At 39.6% G+C, this 17241-nt stretch overlaps 1 protein-coding gene across 3 annotated transcripts in view; it reads left to right on the plus strand.

Annotated features, from left to right (window-relative positions):
- Window positions 1–1329: 1329 nt before the first annotated feature.
- The window catches only part of LOC133303585 (D-aminoacyl-tRNA deacylase), a 28799-nt gene continuing 12887 nt past the window's right edge, over window positions 1330–17241 (plus strand). For 2 of the 3 annotated variants that reach the window (XM_061503510.1, XM_061503509.1), the window contains exons 1-8: window positions 1330–1731; window positions 1830–2013; window positions 2111–2253; window positions 5227–5290; window positions 6095–6147; window positions 6351–6406; window positions 6732–6806; window positions 8018–8203. In XM_061503510.1, coding sequence (XP_061359494.1) covers window positions 1330–1731; window positions 1830–2013; window positions 2111–2253; window positions 5227–5290; window positions 6095–6147; window positions 6351–6406; window positions 6732–6806; window positions 8018–8203 — 1163 coding nt within the window. The remainder of the gene's footprint in view (window positions 1732–1829; window positions 2014–2110; window positions 2254–5226; window positions 5291–6094; window positions 6148–6350; window positions 6407–6731; window positions 6807–8017; window positions 8204–17241) is intronic. The other variant, XM_061503511.1, reaches the window with a different exon arrangement.

Raw genomic sequence — 17241 nt, forward strand, 5'->3', positions numbered from 1 at the left:
TTTTACTCTGTTATATGTTGAATATGAAAATTATGATATTCTTGGATAATGGATTTGAAAATTATGATGGATTAGAAAATTATGATATTCTTGGATAATGGATTTGGAAATTATGATGGATTTGGAAATTATGATATTCTTGAAAAAATGAATTTGGAAATCATACTCTTGATTAAATTGATGTGGAAATCATGAAAACTATTTGACAATTATGAGAATCGTGACAAGATTGAATTGATTGTATGTGATTGAATAAATTAATAGTGGGAGGATAGCTTTGGGATGTTACCTCCCCAGGTGATGAACACAATTTTTGGGCTTTATGCCTCCGATGTGAAAAAGATTATATCCGTTCTTTCCAAAGTGGTGTCTGGCAGGGTTTCCCGGGATACTAGTAGCAACTTTGGGAAGAGGTGTGCACACTAGGAAGATGTGAATTGATTATGGCCAATGTGATTTGTTTGTGACTGGCAGGGTTTCCCGGGTCACAGGGTAGACTGGCAGGGTTTCCCAGGTCTACCATGGTTCTCTTCCCACTAAATATAATGAACTTAAACATTATTAATGAAATTTGTTATTTGATTTGATTATGAAGAATGTCATTGAGTTGTAAATATTATCATATTATGATTAATGTTGTGCTAAATATGTTAGTTGATAATTACCAAATACATTAAATGAACTTAATAAAGATAAATATTATATAATGGAATTTTGATTATTATATTGATATTTGATTTGATTAATGTGGAATTGATTTGAACACTATTTTATTTGATTTAATTTGTTTTAAATTACATTAATTGTATTTTGATTGGGATTACCAGCTTTGCTGACTTTTGTGTTTGTTTAACTGCAATGATCCTTCACGGGGGAGCAGATTTTCAGTGAAGCATGTTGCAAAGGATGGGGCTAGCTGTGGGTAGTGAGGATCACGACTCGGATATTTCTAGCTGTCATAAATATTATGTATAAAAAAAAAACTGTAGTCTTAGATTTTTATTTGAATGTAATAGAGTTAGCCTTGCACTTGTCCCTGTACAAGTGCGGCGGTAACACTTTCTAAATTTGATTATTTTGAACTTCCGCTGTTATTTATAAAATTATTGAATTTATTTATGCTATTATAAATTGTTAGAATTTGAGGTGTTATAATATAAATGATAATTTTCGAACCACCTTAAGCTAAATAGTATAAGGGAAAATATTTTGTCCTTTAAAAGAAAAAATTATTTTCTCGTAACATAATAGTTGAAAATAAAATTTTCCTTATTTTAACATTTAAGAATCGTGATCAAAGACAATTCTTAGGTAGCACTGTTGCAGAATATGTTACTTCGTACCATTCGTTATTGTCGAGCCAGACCCCAACCAATATTACCCGCCGCCAAGCACTTCCACCACCTTCTCCTTCCCTTTCCTCTTCCAGTGTTCCACCTAAACCGTGGGCTCAGATCTTCAAAACCAGTTTCGATTGTTTCTCATATAAATACTTCATATTCTTCTTCTTCTTCACCGTCAATTAACCAAAGCCCACTTTCCCTTTCACCTTCATCTTCAACTTCAACCCATCAAAGGAACAAACCGAACCAAAGCCTCCAAGAGAGAGAAACCTTCTCTAACAAAGCAATGGTGGCGCTTCTCGTTGCAACCACGACCGACCCGGCTTCCATTAACCCGGCCAATGCCCTGTTGGCCATGCCCGGGTGGCAACCCAGACCCCATTTCCAGGTTCAAAGCATCAACATTTTATGGCACCCATTATGCCTGTTTCTACTCTTTTTGTTGTTTTGGTTCTCATTTTTTTTTTCTGTGTTGGGCTCCTTTAGGATGATATGAAGAGCTTTGTTAATGAAGGGTTGAGGGTTTTGCTACATGGGAAGAGTATAGTGGTGGAGGATGACTTGGACAAGAGGTGGGAAGAGGTGACTGGTGAGGTTATTGATGAGGTTATCTTCTTCAGCAAGCACACTGCTGTTTCTAACAAACCTGCTCTCACTGTTCACCCTATTGGTAATTTGTTGTAGTTAGCTTTTTTGGGTTTCCTTTGATTTTGTAATGTGGAAAGAGTGTGTCAGGTAATGATTTGCTGGGTGGAATGTGTATGCAGGAGTTCCTCATTTGCGTGAAGGTGATGTTCCACCCCAAGGTGGGAAACCTGGATGGGCAGCGCTGCCAAATCCTCGGATAGGGCCCTGGCTTCGACTTTTGAAAAATATGGCTCAGGCTCATAATCTTGTCCCTGAGTTTGAGGTGTCTTCCTTTTGTTTAAATGGAATTTAGACTACTTTTCTTTTCGTGCTGCTGATGGTGTTTCTTGTGCATGATTTTGCTATTAACTAAGGGGAAAGATATTGTAACAACCAATTAGTGTTATTACCAATCAAATTCACCGTTAGATCGATTATGTTGATCAAACGGTTATATTTATTTCCATCTTTGTATGATTATGATTCCCCATATTTAATACTTTATTTTATTTCTACCTTTGTATGGTTATGATTTCTCATATTTAATACTTTCACGTTAAATATGGAGAATCATAACCATACAAAGATGAAAATAAATATAACCGTTAGATCAATATAATCGATCTAACGGTGAAATTGATTGGTAGTAACATTGGTAATAACACTCATTGATTGTTACAAGATCCTACCTCATTAACTAATTAGCCTTTGTTTTTCTAGTTATATCTTAATTGCTTCCGCTTCTTTGTGACTAAAAAGTCACGGGTTTGTATGCGGAAAACAGCCTCTTTGCAAATATGCAAGGGTAAGGCTGAGTATAAGGATGACCCTTCTCCGTACCCTCATTAGTTGGGATTTAATGGTAGTGTTTTTTTTTTTTAAATCTATATCTTAAGTGCTTCTTCTTTAGATTCAATGTTCCTGCGAATGCATGGCTTGTTTACCATTAGAGGAAGATGACTTAATGTCAAATTGAATTTTGTTAGGATAACGGATCCTACAATGGCATATCAGAAATGGAACGAGATATAGGAGAAGAAAATCAGAGAAAAGAAAATATTCCTGTATATTCATGATAACCTTCACAATGACACATATCAGGCATTTAAGCTACGTTGCCTAACAAACTCCAACAGCAAGCATAACATGACACGTCAGTCCATGACTCACACTACCATCAAGCAATGACTACCACTTGGGACTAATAGCTATTAACAAGGTCCACTACTAACAACAGTTCCACTACTAACAACAGTGAATCTATTAATTGATCCAAAAGAAACTAATGACAGCAAAAACATCTTGGGCTGATCACACCACATAGTCCTTGGCCCATGAAGGGGCACCAACTCTTCTCTTCATCTTGGGCTTCTCATTCCTAACATTGCTCCCATCTTCCAAAGGAACCTTGTCCTCAAGGTTCTTGTCTGGCAAAACAAAATCGGGATAGTACAATTCGATATCACTCTCATCCTCCCAACTTGCATCTTCAGGAAGAGAATTGGTCCACTGAATCAACCATTGCCCTTTTCCTCCAGTCCGCTCCACCTTCTGCCTATACATCAAGGCTGCCTGAGGAACTTGAATAGGATGATTACCATGATTAATCTTAGGCAAGGGTAAGGCAGCTACAACTCCATCTCCTTTAAAGGGCTTGAGTACAGAAACATGAAAAGAAGAATGAATTCTGCAGCCTTCAGGTAACTCCACTTGATAAGCTATAGGGCTCAAGACCCTAGTTATGGGAAAAGGACCATAATACCTTTTAGCAAGTTTTTGGCATTTCCTGTTAGCTAATGTGACCTGTCTATATGGTTGCAATTTAACCAACACCAAGTCACCCACCGAAAAGGTAACATCCTTCCTAGAAAAGGTAACATCCTTCCTATGCTTGTCGGATTGAGTCTTCATCCGATTCTGTGCACTGCATAATTGTTCCTTGAGTAGTTTTAACAGTTCATCTCGATGGCTAAGAGTAGCATCGACAGCTTCAACACGTACAGATCCCTTAAGATAGGGTGGAATCATTGTTGGTGCCTTACCATACAAGGCCTGGAAAGGAGTCATTCCAATAGCGGAATGCGCAACAGTATTGTAATGATACTCTCTACCCATCCCAAATAAAATGCCCACTTATGATTCTACTCATGGCAAAAAGCTCTCAAATATTGCTCCAAATACCAGTTGGTGACCTCTGATTGACCATCTGATTGGGGATGGTAAGCTGTGCTAGTCCTTAAAATGGTGCCACTACATTTGAAAAGGTGTGACCAGAAATGACTTAAGAAGACCGAGTCCCTATCAGAGATTATGGTTCTAGGAAAACCATGTAGTTTGACCACTAAATCACAAAACAGAGATGCTACCTTGGCAACTGTGTAAGGGGTGGCTAAGGCACCAAAGTGAGCAAACTTGGTCAAGCGGTCCACCACTACTAGTATCACATTAAACCCCTTAGATATTGGCAGCCCAGTAATAAAATCCATGCTTAAGTCTTCGAAGACTCCATCAGGTATTGGTAAGGGTTGAAGCAATCCTGAAGGAGGAGAAGTGGAAGTCTTAATCATTTGACAAGTAGAACAGCTCTGAACAAATTCATGGACATCCTTCCTCATGCCCTTCCAATGAAAAGAGGCAGATAACCTCAAAAAAGTTCGAGTAATTCCAGCATGCCCCCCAATCAAGGTTGAATGTGCTTCCTGCATAATATTATCCTTCAAAGCAGAATGAACCCTCATAATGAAATCGCGGTGAGTTCGAAGGAGATGAAAGCACCAATGTTAGGATAACGGATCCTACAATGGCATATCAGAAATGGAACGAGATATAGGAGAAGAAAATCAAAGAAAAGAGAAAAGAAAATATTCCTGTATATTCATGATAACCTTCACAATGACACATATCAGGCATTTAAGCCACGTTGCCTAACAAACTCCAACAACAAGCATAACATGACACGTCAGTCCATGACTCACACTACCATCAAGCAATGACTACCACTTGGGACTAATAGCTATTAACAAGGTCCACTACTAACAACAGTTCCACTACTAACAACAGTTAATCTATTAATTGATCCAAAAGAAACTAATGACAGCAATAACATCTTGGGCTGATCACACCACATAGTCCTTGGCTCATGAAGGGGCACCAGCTCTTCTCTTCATCTTGGGCTTCTTATTCCTAACAAATTTTAGATGTGTTTTAAAATTTAAAAAGCAATTCTAGCAGAATTTGATCCATTTCCTCAATTTAGATTACTTTGGAGGCCACTCATCATGGACCGCTGACAAATAAGCCCACCATGTTTCTGGAGATTGGTTAGTGCTTTTTCCGTCCTCGAAGATGTATTTGGATTGATCGATTTGATTTATCATATATTATAAGCATATTGCATTGTCTTTTAGTTGTTTTTCGATTAAGTACTGTGAAAATGGTGTTGAGTCTCTACATCTTCAATTACTTGGTTTTCAGACCAAGTTAATCTTTATTTGGACGTTTATTCTCCTTTGATCTTCTCCCTTTTGTAAGTACAAGTTATTTGCAAAGAAGGTTCCATCTTTTCTAGGTTTTCCATGGGAAATGATAAATGGTATTTAAAAAAGGCAATGAAATGAGGCTTGAAAATCAGCAGTGTTATTTTAGTTTAAATACTTCATTTGAGTATAAAGAGTTGTATTAGGAAAGTCCAGAATGGCTGAAGGTATTCAGGAACATAATTTCAAATTATTTCCGGGGTTAATGTATGCATTTTGGTGCTAAAATTTTATTGATCTCTTTCGCATTGTAAAGGAATTGTCACCTGTCCTTCCTCACTAACCCCTTTCCCCCAACCTGATACCTCTCTCTGTATTAGCTACATCAACCCTAGGTTTAAACTAATTTGGGTTTGTCATTCCTTTTTATCCAACCTTATCATTTTTGTCTAGTCCTTTTGAGGCCTTACCCCTCCTTTCTGCTTCCATCCATCATCCTCGGTCTTTCATCCATGTTAGCGCTTATTGACTTTATTCTTGTAGATATTATTTTCCCTTGCAATTAAATAAGCGACATATTTACCAATAGTTTGAAGCAGTTGGTGGCTGCTACACTTAATACAATAACTGGTTTTTGCTCTGCTATAGGCAGTACTGAAGACTATTGGAAGAGACAGGATGCTGCTCAAGTTATGGCTCAGGTTGAGTAGACTTTTATACTTTTTCATAACCTTTGTATCAATATCTAGAATTTCCCTGTATGGATCATATTCTTTTATAAAACTTCTCATGGATAAGAAATTGCATCTCTAACTATCTATACCGAAATAAATGCTTTGGATAGGCAGATGGTTGGTAATATTTTATTTTGTTTACTCAAATGATATTGTTTGGGTTCTTACAGTTAGTCTGGGAAGGACTTGGACTTGGAGGAGGGACAGATGTAGGAAACTGGAGCAGGTAGGATGATTAAGCTAAGTAGTTTAATAAATGTATTGATGTTAGTTGGCATGCTCATTATGCATTTGGTATTTACATTATATCTCCAGATGTCGCACCTGTCTTTATGGATAGCATTGCGCATGTCTCTATGATGCTCCAATTTTACACTTTTGGACTTGGTGGACTTTCTTTCGGACACTTTTAAATTGTTCTTTTGTTGATATGGCATAATTATGGAATAGTTTCCGATAACTTTTATGTTTGTTTCCTTTAGGTTATTAGAGCTTACTTCTACATTTGGTGAAGCTTTTCTAACCTGAATCTAAATCTCATGCTCTTATAGGGAGAATGCCAATAAGAAAGTCCTTCTTGGGATAGGTGGTGGACATTATGTGCCTCGGCATATGGATGTAGTATTGTAAGTTGTCATTGTCAGTGAACTGCCTGTTCTATATAATTGATTTTTCAGATTATATTAAAGAAAGGCTGGAACTATACAGCTATTCTCATCCTCTTTGACTTTTGGGTAATTTTGAAAACCCCTTCTACTGCACTCTGCAATTTTCTCCCAAGGTTAGGCTATTTGTTTGCCTGATAAGGTTTCAATAATTAAAATTTACCCACATTATCCATCTACTTAACATGCACATGAAGACTTTTGACATAGTAATATTAAAATTGGTTCTGAAAATCTAGCAATTTTGCTCCCATCAATTTTTGATGTTACATTTGTTATCCATCATATTCCATTATCAACTTTATGCCACTATGATGAAAGGGTGTAAATTGCATACTGAAATAGATTATGGGAATAAATTGAACTAATGAAAAGCTTGGGGGTTAAACTTCATAGGGAGTGAAGTTAAAAATGGTTTTTTTTAATTATCCTTAACTTCTTAGATTGCTTTAGCCTTGTGTTACAACTGAATCAGAAAAGATGGAATTGAAGAAGAAAAACAGAAATTTTTGGCCCATGAAAAGTTTCTGGATCTTCTGTGTATTATTTGAGAAAGAGAGTACAATAACAGAGCTACAAGAAGAAGAGATTTACACAATATTTACTACACTCTTCTACAGATCAAAAAGAAAGAAAAGCAAAGTTCAACACAATTGAGAGCTCTCCCAGTCCCAATTCCCAAATTCCAGCTTTCCCTTCTGAACCTCTTTTTTCTCCATTTAAGCACCCCTGCGATCATTCCTAACAGAAGTGTGCAGCATATTTCCTTCTAACGGTTTTGCTGCCGAGTCAGCCTTTGTGAGGTTGTTGCTGATATTATAGTGATTGCTCACCTTGCCCTTAAACCTCCTTCTAGAATAAACTTTGAGGGATAGGGATGTATCACCTTGTTTCATGATCCATCTTGACTTCGGCTGACTGAACTTCTACAAAAGCACTTTGAGAAAAACATTTATGATCATGAAAATGTTTTTTAAACCTTGCTACTTTAATTTCCTCAGTCTATAATTAAACAACCTTTATTTTTAATGCACTGTAAGTTTGTACAAGTTTTCTCGAACTTGATCGAATACTGTATCAGTTAGCTGAGGGTGACTTTGGAATTAATATGGATATCTGTTTTGCTTAAATGAAATATGGATATACTTTGCTGATTTGCTCTTGTAATCTAGGAAAGATGATGTTTGGGTGGGTCACCTACTTTCTGGATATTCACTGCCAATGGAAGATCCAAACCAATCAAAACGAGAAACAAATGTGGAGATTGGTGGAACCTGGAGAGATTCTATAAAAGCTGCATATGAGGCCACTAGATCTGCCTTTCCTGGTGGCGAAATCCTTGCACATCTTGACCACAAGTAAGCTTAATGAACATTATCCTTCTGCAATCAGCAATCTGTTTGTATGCAAAGCATCAACTGAATGTGATTTCATGATTGAGTGCTGAAAAGTTCATAAAAAATTATCTGCAAAGCATAAAGGTTTGAAAAACATACTAATTGTATATTCAAGTGTATAAGTCTGTACAAGGAGGCTCTCTATTTATAGAGACTAAAAAGACCTAATGGGATGACCTAATGGGCCAAGCCCACAATCTAGACTATTCTAGACTATTCTAATAATAATAAAATAATATTATTTCTAACACTCCCCCTTAAGCTGGTGCGTATATATCAAAAGCTCCCAGCTTGTTACAAATATGATCTATTCGGGGACCTCTAAGAGCTTTAGTGAATACATCCGCAAGTTGATCATTGGAATTGACAAATGCTGTCTCGATCTCCCTTGACTGGATCTTTTCTCTAACAAAATGACAGTCAATTTCTATATGCTTGGTCCTCTCATGAAAGACTGGGTTAGAGGATATATGCAAAGCGGCTTGGTTGTCACAAATGAGCTTCATAGGCCTTTGTTCACAGAGATGGAGTTCCTTCAGCAATTGTCTCAGCCAGATGAGCTCACAGGTTGCATTTGCCATTGCCCGATATTCTGCCTCCGCACTGGATCTGGCGACCACAGTTTGCTTCTTACTCTTCCAAGAGATCAAATTTCCTCCGAAAAGAACACAATACCCTGAGGTGGATCGTCTATCTGAAGGAGAACCTGCCCAGTCAGCATCTGAATAACTAGAGATCTCTGAATTCCCTTTATTTGTATATAATAAACCTCTTCCTGGCGCCTTTTTAATATATCGGAGAATTCTAATAACTGCATCCCAATGGGAGTCACAGGGAGAATCAAGAAATTGACTTGCAACACTCACTGCGAAGGAGATATCTGGCCTTGTCACAGTAAGATAATTCAATTTTTCAACTAGTCGGCGGTAGCGACTAGGATCTGGCAGTGGCTCCCCCTGTCCTGGTAATAACTTAACATTGGGGTCCATAGGTGTATCAATGGGTTTACAGCCTAACATTCCAGTCTCATCTAGGATATCCAGTGCATACTTCCTCTGACAGATGGAAATGCCCCGCCTAGACTGTGCAACTTCGATCCCCAAGAAATATCGAAGTCTGCCAAGATCTTTGGTTTGAAATTGATTGAATAAATGCTCTTTCAACTGATCAATCCCGATCTGATCACTGCCTGTAATGATAATGTCATCAACATAGACCAGGAGATAAACGCACTGGCCAGAAGAGCTATGTCGGTAAAAGACAGAATGATCGGCTTTGCTTCTGATTAAGCCAAAGGATTCAACAACTGAACTAAAGCGGCTAAACCAGGCCCGAGGAGATTGCTTCAGGCCATATAAAGATTTCCGAAGTTTACATATCATTCCAGAATTCTCCCCCTGAGCAACAAAACCTGGTGGTTGCTCCATATAAACTTCTTCCTGCAAGTCACCATGTAGAAAAGCATTCCTAATATCAAGTTGGAGAAGAGGCCAGTGATGAATGGCGGCAAGGGCAAGAAACAGGCGAATAGAAGCCATCTTAGCAACAGGAGAAAAGGTATCCCCATAATCAAGACCAAAGATCTGTGTGTATCCCTTGGCCACTAAGCGAGCTTTAAGGCGATCAACAGTGCCATCAGGACCAACTTTAACTGTGAACACCCATCGACAACCAACAACAGACTTCCCGGGAGGAGCACGAACAAGATCCCAAGTGCCATTAGAGTGAAGTGCCTGCATTTCATCAAGCATCGCCTGGCGCCACCCTGGATGAGATAGTGCTTCACCTGTGGTTTTAGGGATGGAAACAGAAGAGAGACTAGAAACAAAAGTAAAATGTTGTGAAGAAAGTCTGTCATAACTCAAGAAAGAATAAAGGGGATGAGGATTTCGAGTGGATCGAATACCTTTCCGAAGGGCAATTGGAGGAGTCTCTGATGGAGGATCCGGAGGAGAAGAGCCGACGGGAAAAGGCGATGAGTCATCAAGAGGCAAAGTCGGAGGAGGTGCAGGTTGACGACGCTGGTATGTGAGGAGAGGACGATCTGCAGGTATGGAGGTAATTGGTTGCTCCTCTGGAATAGGGGCACCTGCAGCTGGTAAAGACAAGTCAAGAAAAGGAACAGGAAGGACCTGATCAACTTGTGACACTGGAGACGGAGTAGAGTGAAAAGGCTGCTGATCAAGGAAAGTGACATCAGCAGAAACGATATAACGCTTGAGATCAGGTGAATAGCAACGATACCCTTTTTGAAAACGGGTATACCCAAGGAAAATACATTTGAAGGCCTTGGATGTCAACTTGTCTTTACCTGGAGTAAGATCATGAACAAAACAAGTACAGCCAAAAATATGTAAAGGCAGAGGATAAGAAGGTGCTCCGGAAAACAAAATACTGTGGGGAACATCATTATTTAGCACAGAAGAGGGCATGCGGTTGATAAGGAAACATGAGGTGATAATAGCATCTGCCCAAAAACGAAGTGGGACGTTCATATGAATGAGAAGAGTACGTGCAGTTTCAACTAGATGTCTATTTTTACGTTCAGCGACTCCATTTTGTTGTGGAGTGTGGGGACAAGTAGTCTGGTGTATCGTCCCATGTGTATCCAAAAATTTAGAAAATTCAAGAGACACATACTCTTTTGCATTATCACTGCGCAAGATTTGAATAGAAGCACCAAATTGAGTTTTTATTTCTGCACAAAACTTTTGATAAATTGAAAATAACTCAGAACGATTTTTCATTAAATAAACCCAAGTGCAACGGGAGAAATCATAAATAAAGGTTACAAAATACTGAAAACCCAAAACTGACATAGTCCGACTCGGACCCCAAATATCAGAATGAACAATAGAAAAGGGAGCAGCAGCTCTTTTATTGACTCTACTAGCAAAGGAAGAACGAGTATGCTTTCCCTGCTGACAAGACTGACAATTCAAAGACTTAAGACCTGACAAAAAAGGAACCATATGCTGAAGCTTCGAGAGACTTGGATGACCCAGACGGCTATGGAGAAGCTCAGGAGACTCTGTGAGAGAGCATGCAACTGGAGCAGAGGGTGCATGCAGATAGTAGAGACCTCGTGACTCACCGCCCGCTCCAATCGTCTTCCCCGTACTCGGATCCTGCATAGAAAAAGACTGTTTAGAAAAGGTGATAGAGCAAGAAAGAGAATGGGTCAATTGACTAACAGAAATTAAATTAAAAGGAATGCCAGGGATGTAATAAACAGAGGTTAAAGTCAATAAGGGAGTTGGTTTGGCTTGCCCAATGCCACGAGCAGGAGCCTTGGTGCCATCAGCAAGAGTAACAGAGGGAAGATTATTAGAAAAGGTAAGGGAAGTAAAAAGATCCTTATTACCACAAAGATGATCAGTAGCACCTGAGTCTATTATCCAGGGTCCAAGAGACGATTGAGAAAAACAAGCAACATGATTACCAGTATCTGGAGCAGGTGGCTGAGAAGAACTCTTCTGGAGAAGGGCCTTATAGTCTGCAGCGGAAATAGTCACTGATCCGGTAGAGGGCGGCACAACATCTGTTTGAGCAAAGTTCATATGTGGTGGCTTCAAGTGAGGGTACTTTCTATAACAACGTTCTTCAATGTGGCCCAGATATTGGCAATAATTACACCGAGGCCTTTGTCCTCGGCCACCCTGTCCATACGACATCGTCTGTCCGCGCCCGCCTGGGCCATATGAAGTCATGGGCCCGCGACCGCCTTGTCTGCGGCCACGACCACGACCGCGTCCACCATTGTTCCAATTACCACGAGAGACTAAAGCAGCAGAATCAGAGAAGAGAGCAGTAGAGTCAGTAGCTGTGACGTGTGCGGGAGCCACCTTATCTTGAAGATTCAGAAGGCGCTGAAAGGTCTGGGATATGCTGGGAATCGCAGTACTGGTTAGAATGTTCTACGAACACTTTCTAATCCGTCAGGGAGACCAGAGAGAGTCACAACCGTAAAGAGACGCTCCACTTGCGTCCTGTACACTGTAGCATCCGCAGCATGAGGTAACATAGCCAAAAATTCCTGCATCAAAGAACGCATCTTACCAACATAAACTTCCATACGAGCTTCGGGTGATTTGCGCAAATCCATCATCTGGGAGACAATGGAATAAAGTTGTTGAATATCATTGGTGTAGAGGTTTTTGGCTTCCGTCCACACATCATAGCAGGTCTCAAAAGGAATGAAAATATTGAGAAGAGATGAATCAATGGATTGCCAAAGAATACTGAGGAGCTGAGCATCAACTTTCTCCCATTCAGTCATCTGATCTTGGGAAATATCAGTCTTCTTAGTGGTGAGATGTTTGTCATGGCCTTGACCGGTAAACCAGATCTTAACGGAGGTAGACCAGGTCTTGTAAGTGGCAGATCCGGTCAATTTCAGAGTTGTGATAGATGGAATAGCACTTGAAATGATGCCGGAAGAATGTTTACTGGTTCCTTCCATCAGGAACAGCGATCAGACAACCAAAAAACTGTAAAAATTACGCGAAAAAGGAACAAAGTAGCGACTTTTGCACTAGAAACCCTCGAACGGAAGAGACCCACAACGATCGGTCTCTGGATCTGGAAGGAGGAGGCAGAGGCGAGCCTGTCTGCCTTGGTTTGGTCGGAAAAGGTGGCCGGAACAGTGCACACGCGCCGGAGAGAGGTGGCGCGTGAGGCCTACGCGCAGACAGCTGTGGTGGCGCGTGGAGGCGCGTGCGGCGGCCGTTTGGGACGGGTCTTGGACAGAAATGGTCGCCGGCGTGAGGGGATCCTGATCGCGTGGTTTCTCGCCGGAAAGGTGGCCGGAACAGTGATGAACAGTGACGGAACAGTGTTTCTTGCGATGTGAACAGTGTTTTCTGGTCAAATAATGAAGGAGGATGACGATCTGAGATCGAAAAAGGGTCTAACAATGTTCGGAGGGTTGAAAAAGGTTGCCGGTATGATGCACGACGGTAAAAAGGTTTGCCGGTATGATGCACGGCAGTACAACGAAAGGAAAAATATATATATGCGGAAACAGAGTCCTTAGATCGAGAGCTCTGATACCAAATTGAATCTGAAATATATTGTATATTCAAGTGTATAAGTCTGTACAAGGAGGCTCTCTATTTATAGAGACTAAAAAGACCTAATGGGATGACCTAATGGGCCAAGCCCACAATCTAGACTATTCTAATAATAATAAAATAATATTATTTCTAACAATACTCTCTGAAATTCAATGGTGTTACAGAGATTTCCATCAGCTAGGCCATTATTTGTTTATGGCCTTCCTCCTGCAATTCTCTTGCAGTCCTTCATCGGTAATAGATTGTAAAGAAAAGGGTAGATGGGGCCTTCTAGTCTTCTACGGGTATAGAAAAAGGGAAAAAGGAGTTATAAGTCCTTTTCCATCATCCCTTCCCTCCTCCCCCACCCCACTGAGTTCTTCTCTAAAAAGGACTCTCGGGCATTCTTCTAGGGGATTAATAAAGGACTTTGATAAGAATCAACCAAGAAAAATATGAGAATTAAGAAGGAAAGAAAGAGCCTTGAAGGCCGTAGGCATGAGAGGGAAAAACAAAATTTTTCTCAAGTGGAATTACATATACCATATCAAGAAACATGCTTTAGGACATGAATGTTACCTTGTTTGCTTTCCAAACCACCCTTTGTCAAGACGGAAGAACCCTTCTTCAAGGCCACCAATGAACACCAAGGGAGGCAAGCTAGGCGTCCCTTATGGAGAAGAAGGAGGCAAGGTTTCAAGGTGTTTAGATGAGTGAATTTTCAGCAAGAAAATACACAAGAGTGGCGCATGGAATAGTAGGAGAAGTGGCAGGTTTTTCCTATAAAAACCCTTAGGAGAACTCCACTTTTAAAGGAGACTAAAGGAGGATTATATGCTGCTGATTTATGAGTCAGAAAATCACTCCAAAATTAGATCATGGAGCGCACAAATCGTGGAGAAAAATAAGGCTAACAACCAAGTCAATTTATTGGTCTAACAACCATCATATGGCTAGCCTATTTGAGCGCCCCATTCAACCATAAAATCCTCTCCTAAAATCAAGGACATGATTATGATAAGATGCTAATTGAATTCAAATTCAAATCTAGCTCTTATCTTCTCCTTTTGTTATGAAACAAACTACTATAGTCAATTCAAATTCAAATATTTAAATTCAAAATTTAAATTATGAAATTAAATATTAGATAATTAATTTAACTATTTAAATTAATTAATAATGTCTTGGACTATCCAAGCCCATTATCACCATCCATGCGCCCCCTTCCTTTTTAGGTGGACTTCCAAATTTTTTCTTGGGTTAACAACCATTATTAGGCCCAAAACCTTTAATGCTATAAGGTCAAGACAATAAGGTGTTAATGTTGACCCATTAGGCCCAACATAGCCACTGACATAAATGGGCTTGGGCTCAATAAGACCACAACCCATTTAATGACAACACAAAGCACTAGCAATACTTTGTTGCCCCAGAGCTAGTTAGGTTAATGACATGATCATCCTATTAAATGTATTTGGTTTTCGTATGTATTTCCTTTCGTCTCGTTGTGTATTGTTGTTGGAGAATATGTATTAATCATGTTGGTTATTATTTTGTAATATGATTTGTATGTGAGATGACAAAAGTAAAGGATTGCTAGGTGTAACAATTTATGCATGTAGCATTTATTTAAATCCCTTTAGATATGATAACTTAGGTGCCAAGAAAGATATGAAAAAGCTTAATTAACCTATATACATGGTCAACACCTTTTGTATACCTTAGGTGAGAACAATTAAGTATGAAATAAAGTGATATGGGGCAAGGGGATAAATTCTAAACCCCCAGCTCGAAGAGAGATATTCTGTTTCGCCATTGTCATGGAATATCCGGATATTAGTGATCTAATATCTAGATATCTGGTATCTGGATATGGCATATCCGGATATGTCTCCGACATATATCCGGATATTATGGATGAACACAAGAAAAAACAAACATTTTAAATGAAATGCTTGTAGACCTCATGGGATTTAAATATGGAAGGCTTAAATTCATCTCTATAAAGTGTGGTGCCTTAATAAATGTCAAGAAGAATGAGGGTAGCTATTATAAATAATCAAAATGTGATTGGATGTTTTAGAGTGTGTAATTGTTGAGACGATATGTTGGAGAGCGTTCTCCCATAGTTCATAATCCACCCACGACTTTAGCTAAGACATCTCTATATGTCTGTAGCTCATGAGGTCTTTACCTTGTATCTGTATACAAGTAGATAAGCAGTGCTAGTCTTACCCGAGATTACTGATCCCCATTTTCAGTGTCTCTAGATTAGGAACATAAAATTAGGAATAAACATCCGGTATCCTTGAATCCTCATGATCGTGATCTCATCACAAATACTCAAGAGATACCTATTCTATTCCATGGGGTTTATCTAGTTACTCATATAATATATTAACAATTATATTGAGACAAAATATGAAACAGGATAAAGAGTGCTTATGATTTATTTGGGATAATATAAAAGGTACACATATGTCCTAATCTAATCAAAAGATTGTCTCTAGGACATCCATATACTAACAAGCTCCCTCTTGGCCTAGAGCCAAATTAGACCTAAGACGTATACCCAAAGCCTCATAATGACTATCATGTTTTCTCTGAGAAACAGTCTTCGTCAGAGAATCAGCTAGGTTATCATCAGTGGGAACATAATCCATCTTTACATCCATCCTATCAATGATTTCTCTAATTAGGTGATATCTGCGGAGCACGTGCTTAGATCTTTGATGAGACCTAGGTTCCTTTGACTGTGCAATGGCTCCAGTGTTGTTGCAAAACAACTGTATAGGCTCGTCCACGCTTGGAACCACCCTTAGTTCAGATATGAACTTCTTGATCCACACGGCCTTCGTAGCCGCTTCTGAAGCAGCTATGTATTCAGCTTCTGTCGTTGAATCTGCTGTAGTCTCCTGCTTGGAACTCTTCCAAGACACTGCCCCACAATTTAAGGTGAATACGAACCCTGACTGTGACTTGCAGTCATCTTTGTCACTCTGAAAGCTGGCATCAGTGATATGCTGCTATGGCAAGCATGATCCTAATAGATTTGATCATGGCAACTGGTGAGAAAGTCTCATCATAGTCAACTCCTTGTCTTTAACGATATCCCTTCGCAACCAACCTAGCTTTGTAGGTTTGAACGTTGCCATTTGCATCAATCTTTCTCTTAAAGACCCACTTATTACCGATGGGAACCATTCCTTGCGGTTTTGGAACCAAGGTCCATACTTTGTTTTGATACATCGAATCTATTTCAGATTTCATGTCTTCTAGCCATTTAGAGGAGTCAACATCCTTGACTGCCTCCTCATAGTTACTTGGTTCATCATCTTCTACGGTTTGTTGATTCTCAATCACAAACCCATACCTCTCAGGTGGATGGATGACCCTAGTAGACCTACGGAGTTGTGTGTTTACTTCTCCATTGGAGAACGTCGCCTGCGGAGCAGACTCGGGTTCCTCAATCTGTTCATGTGGTCCTTGAACTTCTTCAAGATGAACCTTACTCCCACTGGCTCTTTGAGAGATCAAATCTTTCTCAAGGAACTCAGCATTCTTGCACATAAACACCTTTTGTTCATCCAAGGAGTAAAAGTAGTATCCCTTAGTATCTTTGGGATACCCCACAAATAGACTTTTAGTACTCTTAGCACTAAGCTTGTCTGATGCCAACGTTTTGACATATGCTGGCGATCCCCATACCATGAGGTAACTCAGGTTGGGTCTCTTACCATTCCATATCTCATATGGTGTGGCCTGAACAAATTTAGACTGTACCTATTTAGAAGGTATGCCGCCGTGTCTAAGGCATATCCCCAAAACGATTTTGGAAGTTGAGTCTCACTCATCATAGACCTGACCATGTCTAACAAGGTCCTGTTTCTCCTTTCGGAGACACCATTTTGGTGTGGTGTGTAAGGTGCAGTAAGCTGCGAGAGA

Source organism: Gastrolobium bilobum, unplaced genomic scaffold (assembly GCF_033153095.1).
Source record: "Gastrolobium bilobum isolate Gb01-03AN ecotype WA unplaced genomic scaffold, APGP_CSIRO_Gbil_v1 utg7046, whole genome shotgun sequence".
Classification (NCBI taxonomy): domain Eukaryota; kingdom Viridiplantae; phylum Streptophyta; class Magnoliopsida; order Fabales; family Fabaceae; genus Gastrolobium; species Gastrolobium bilobum.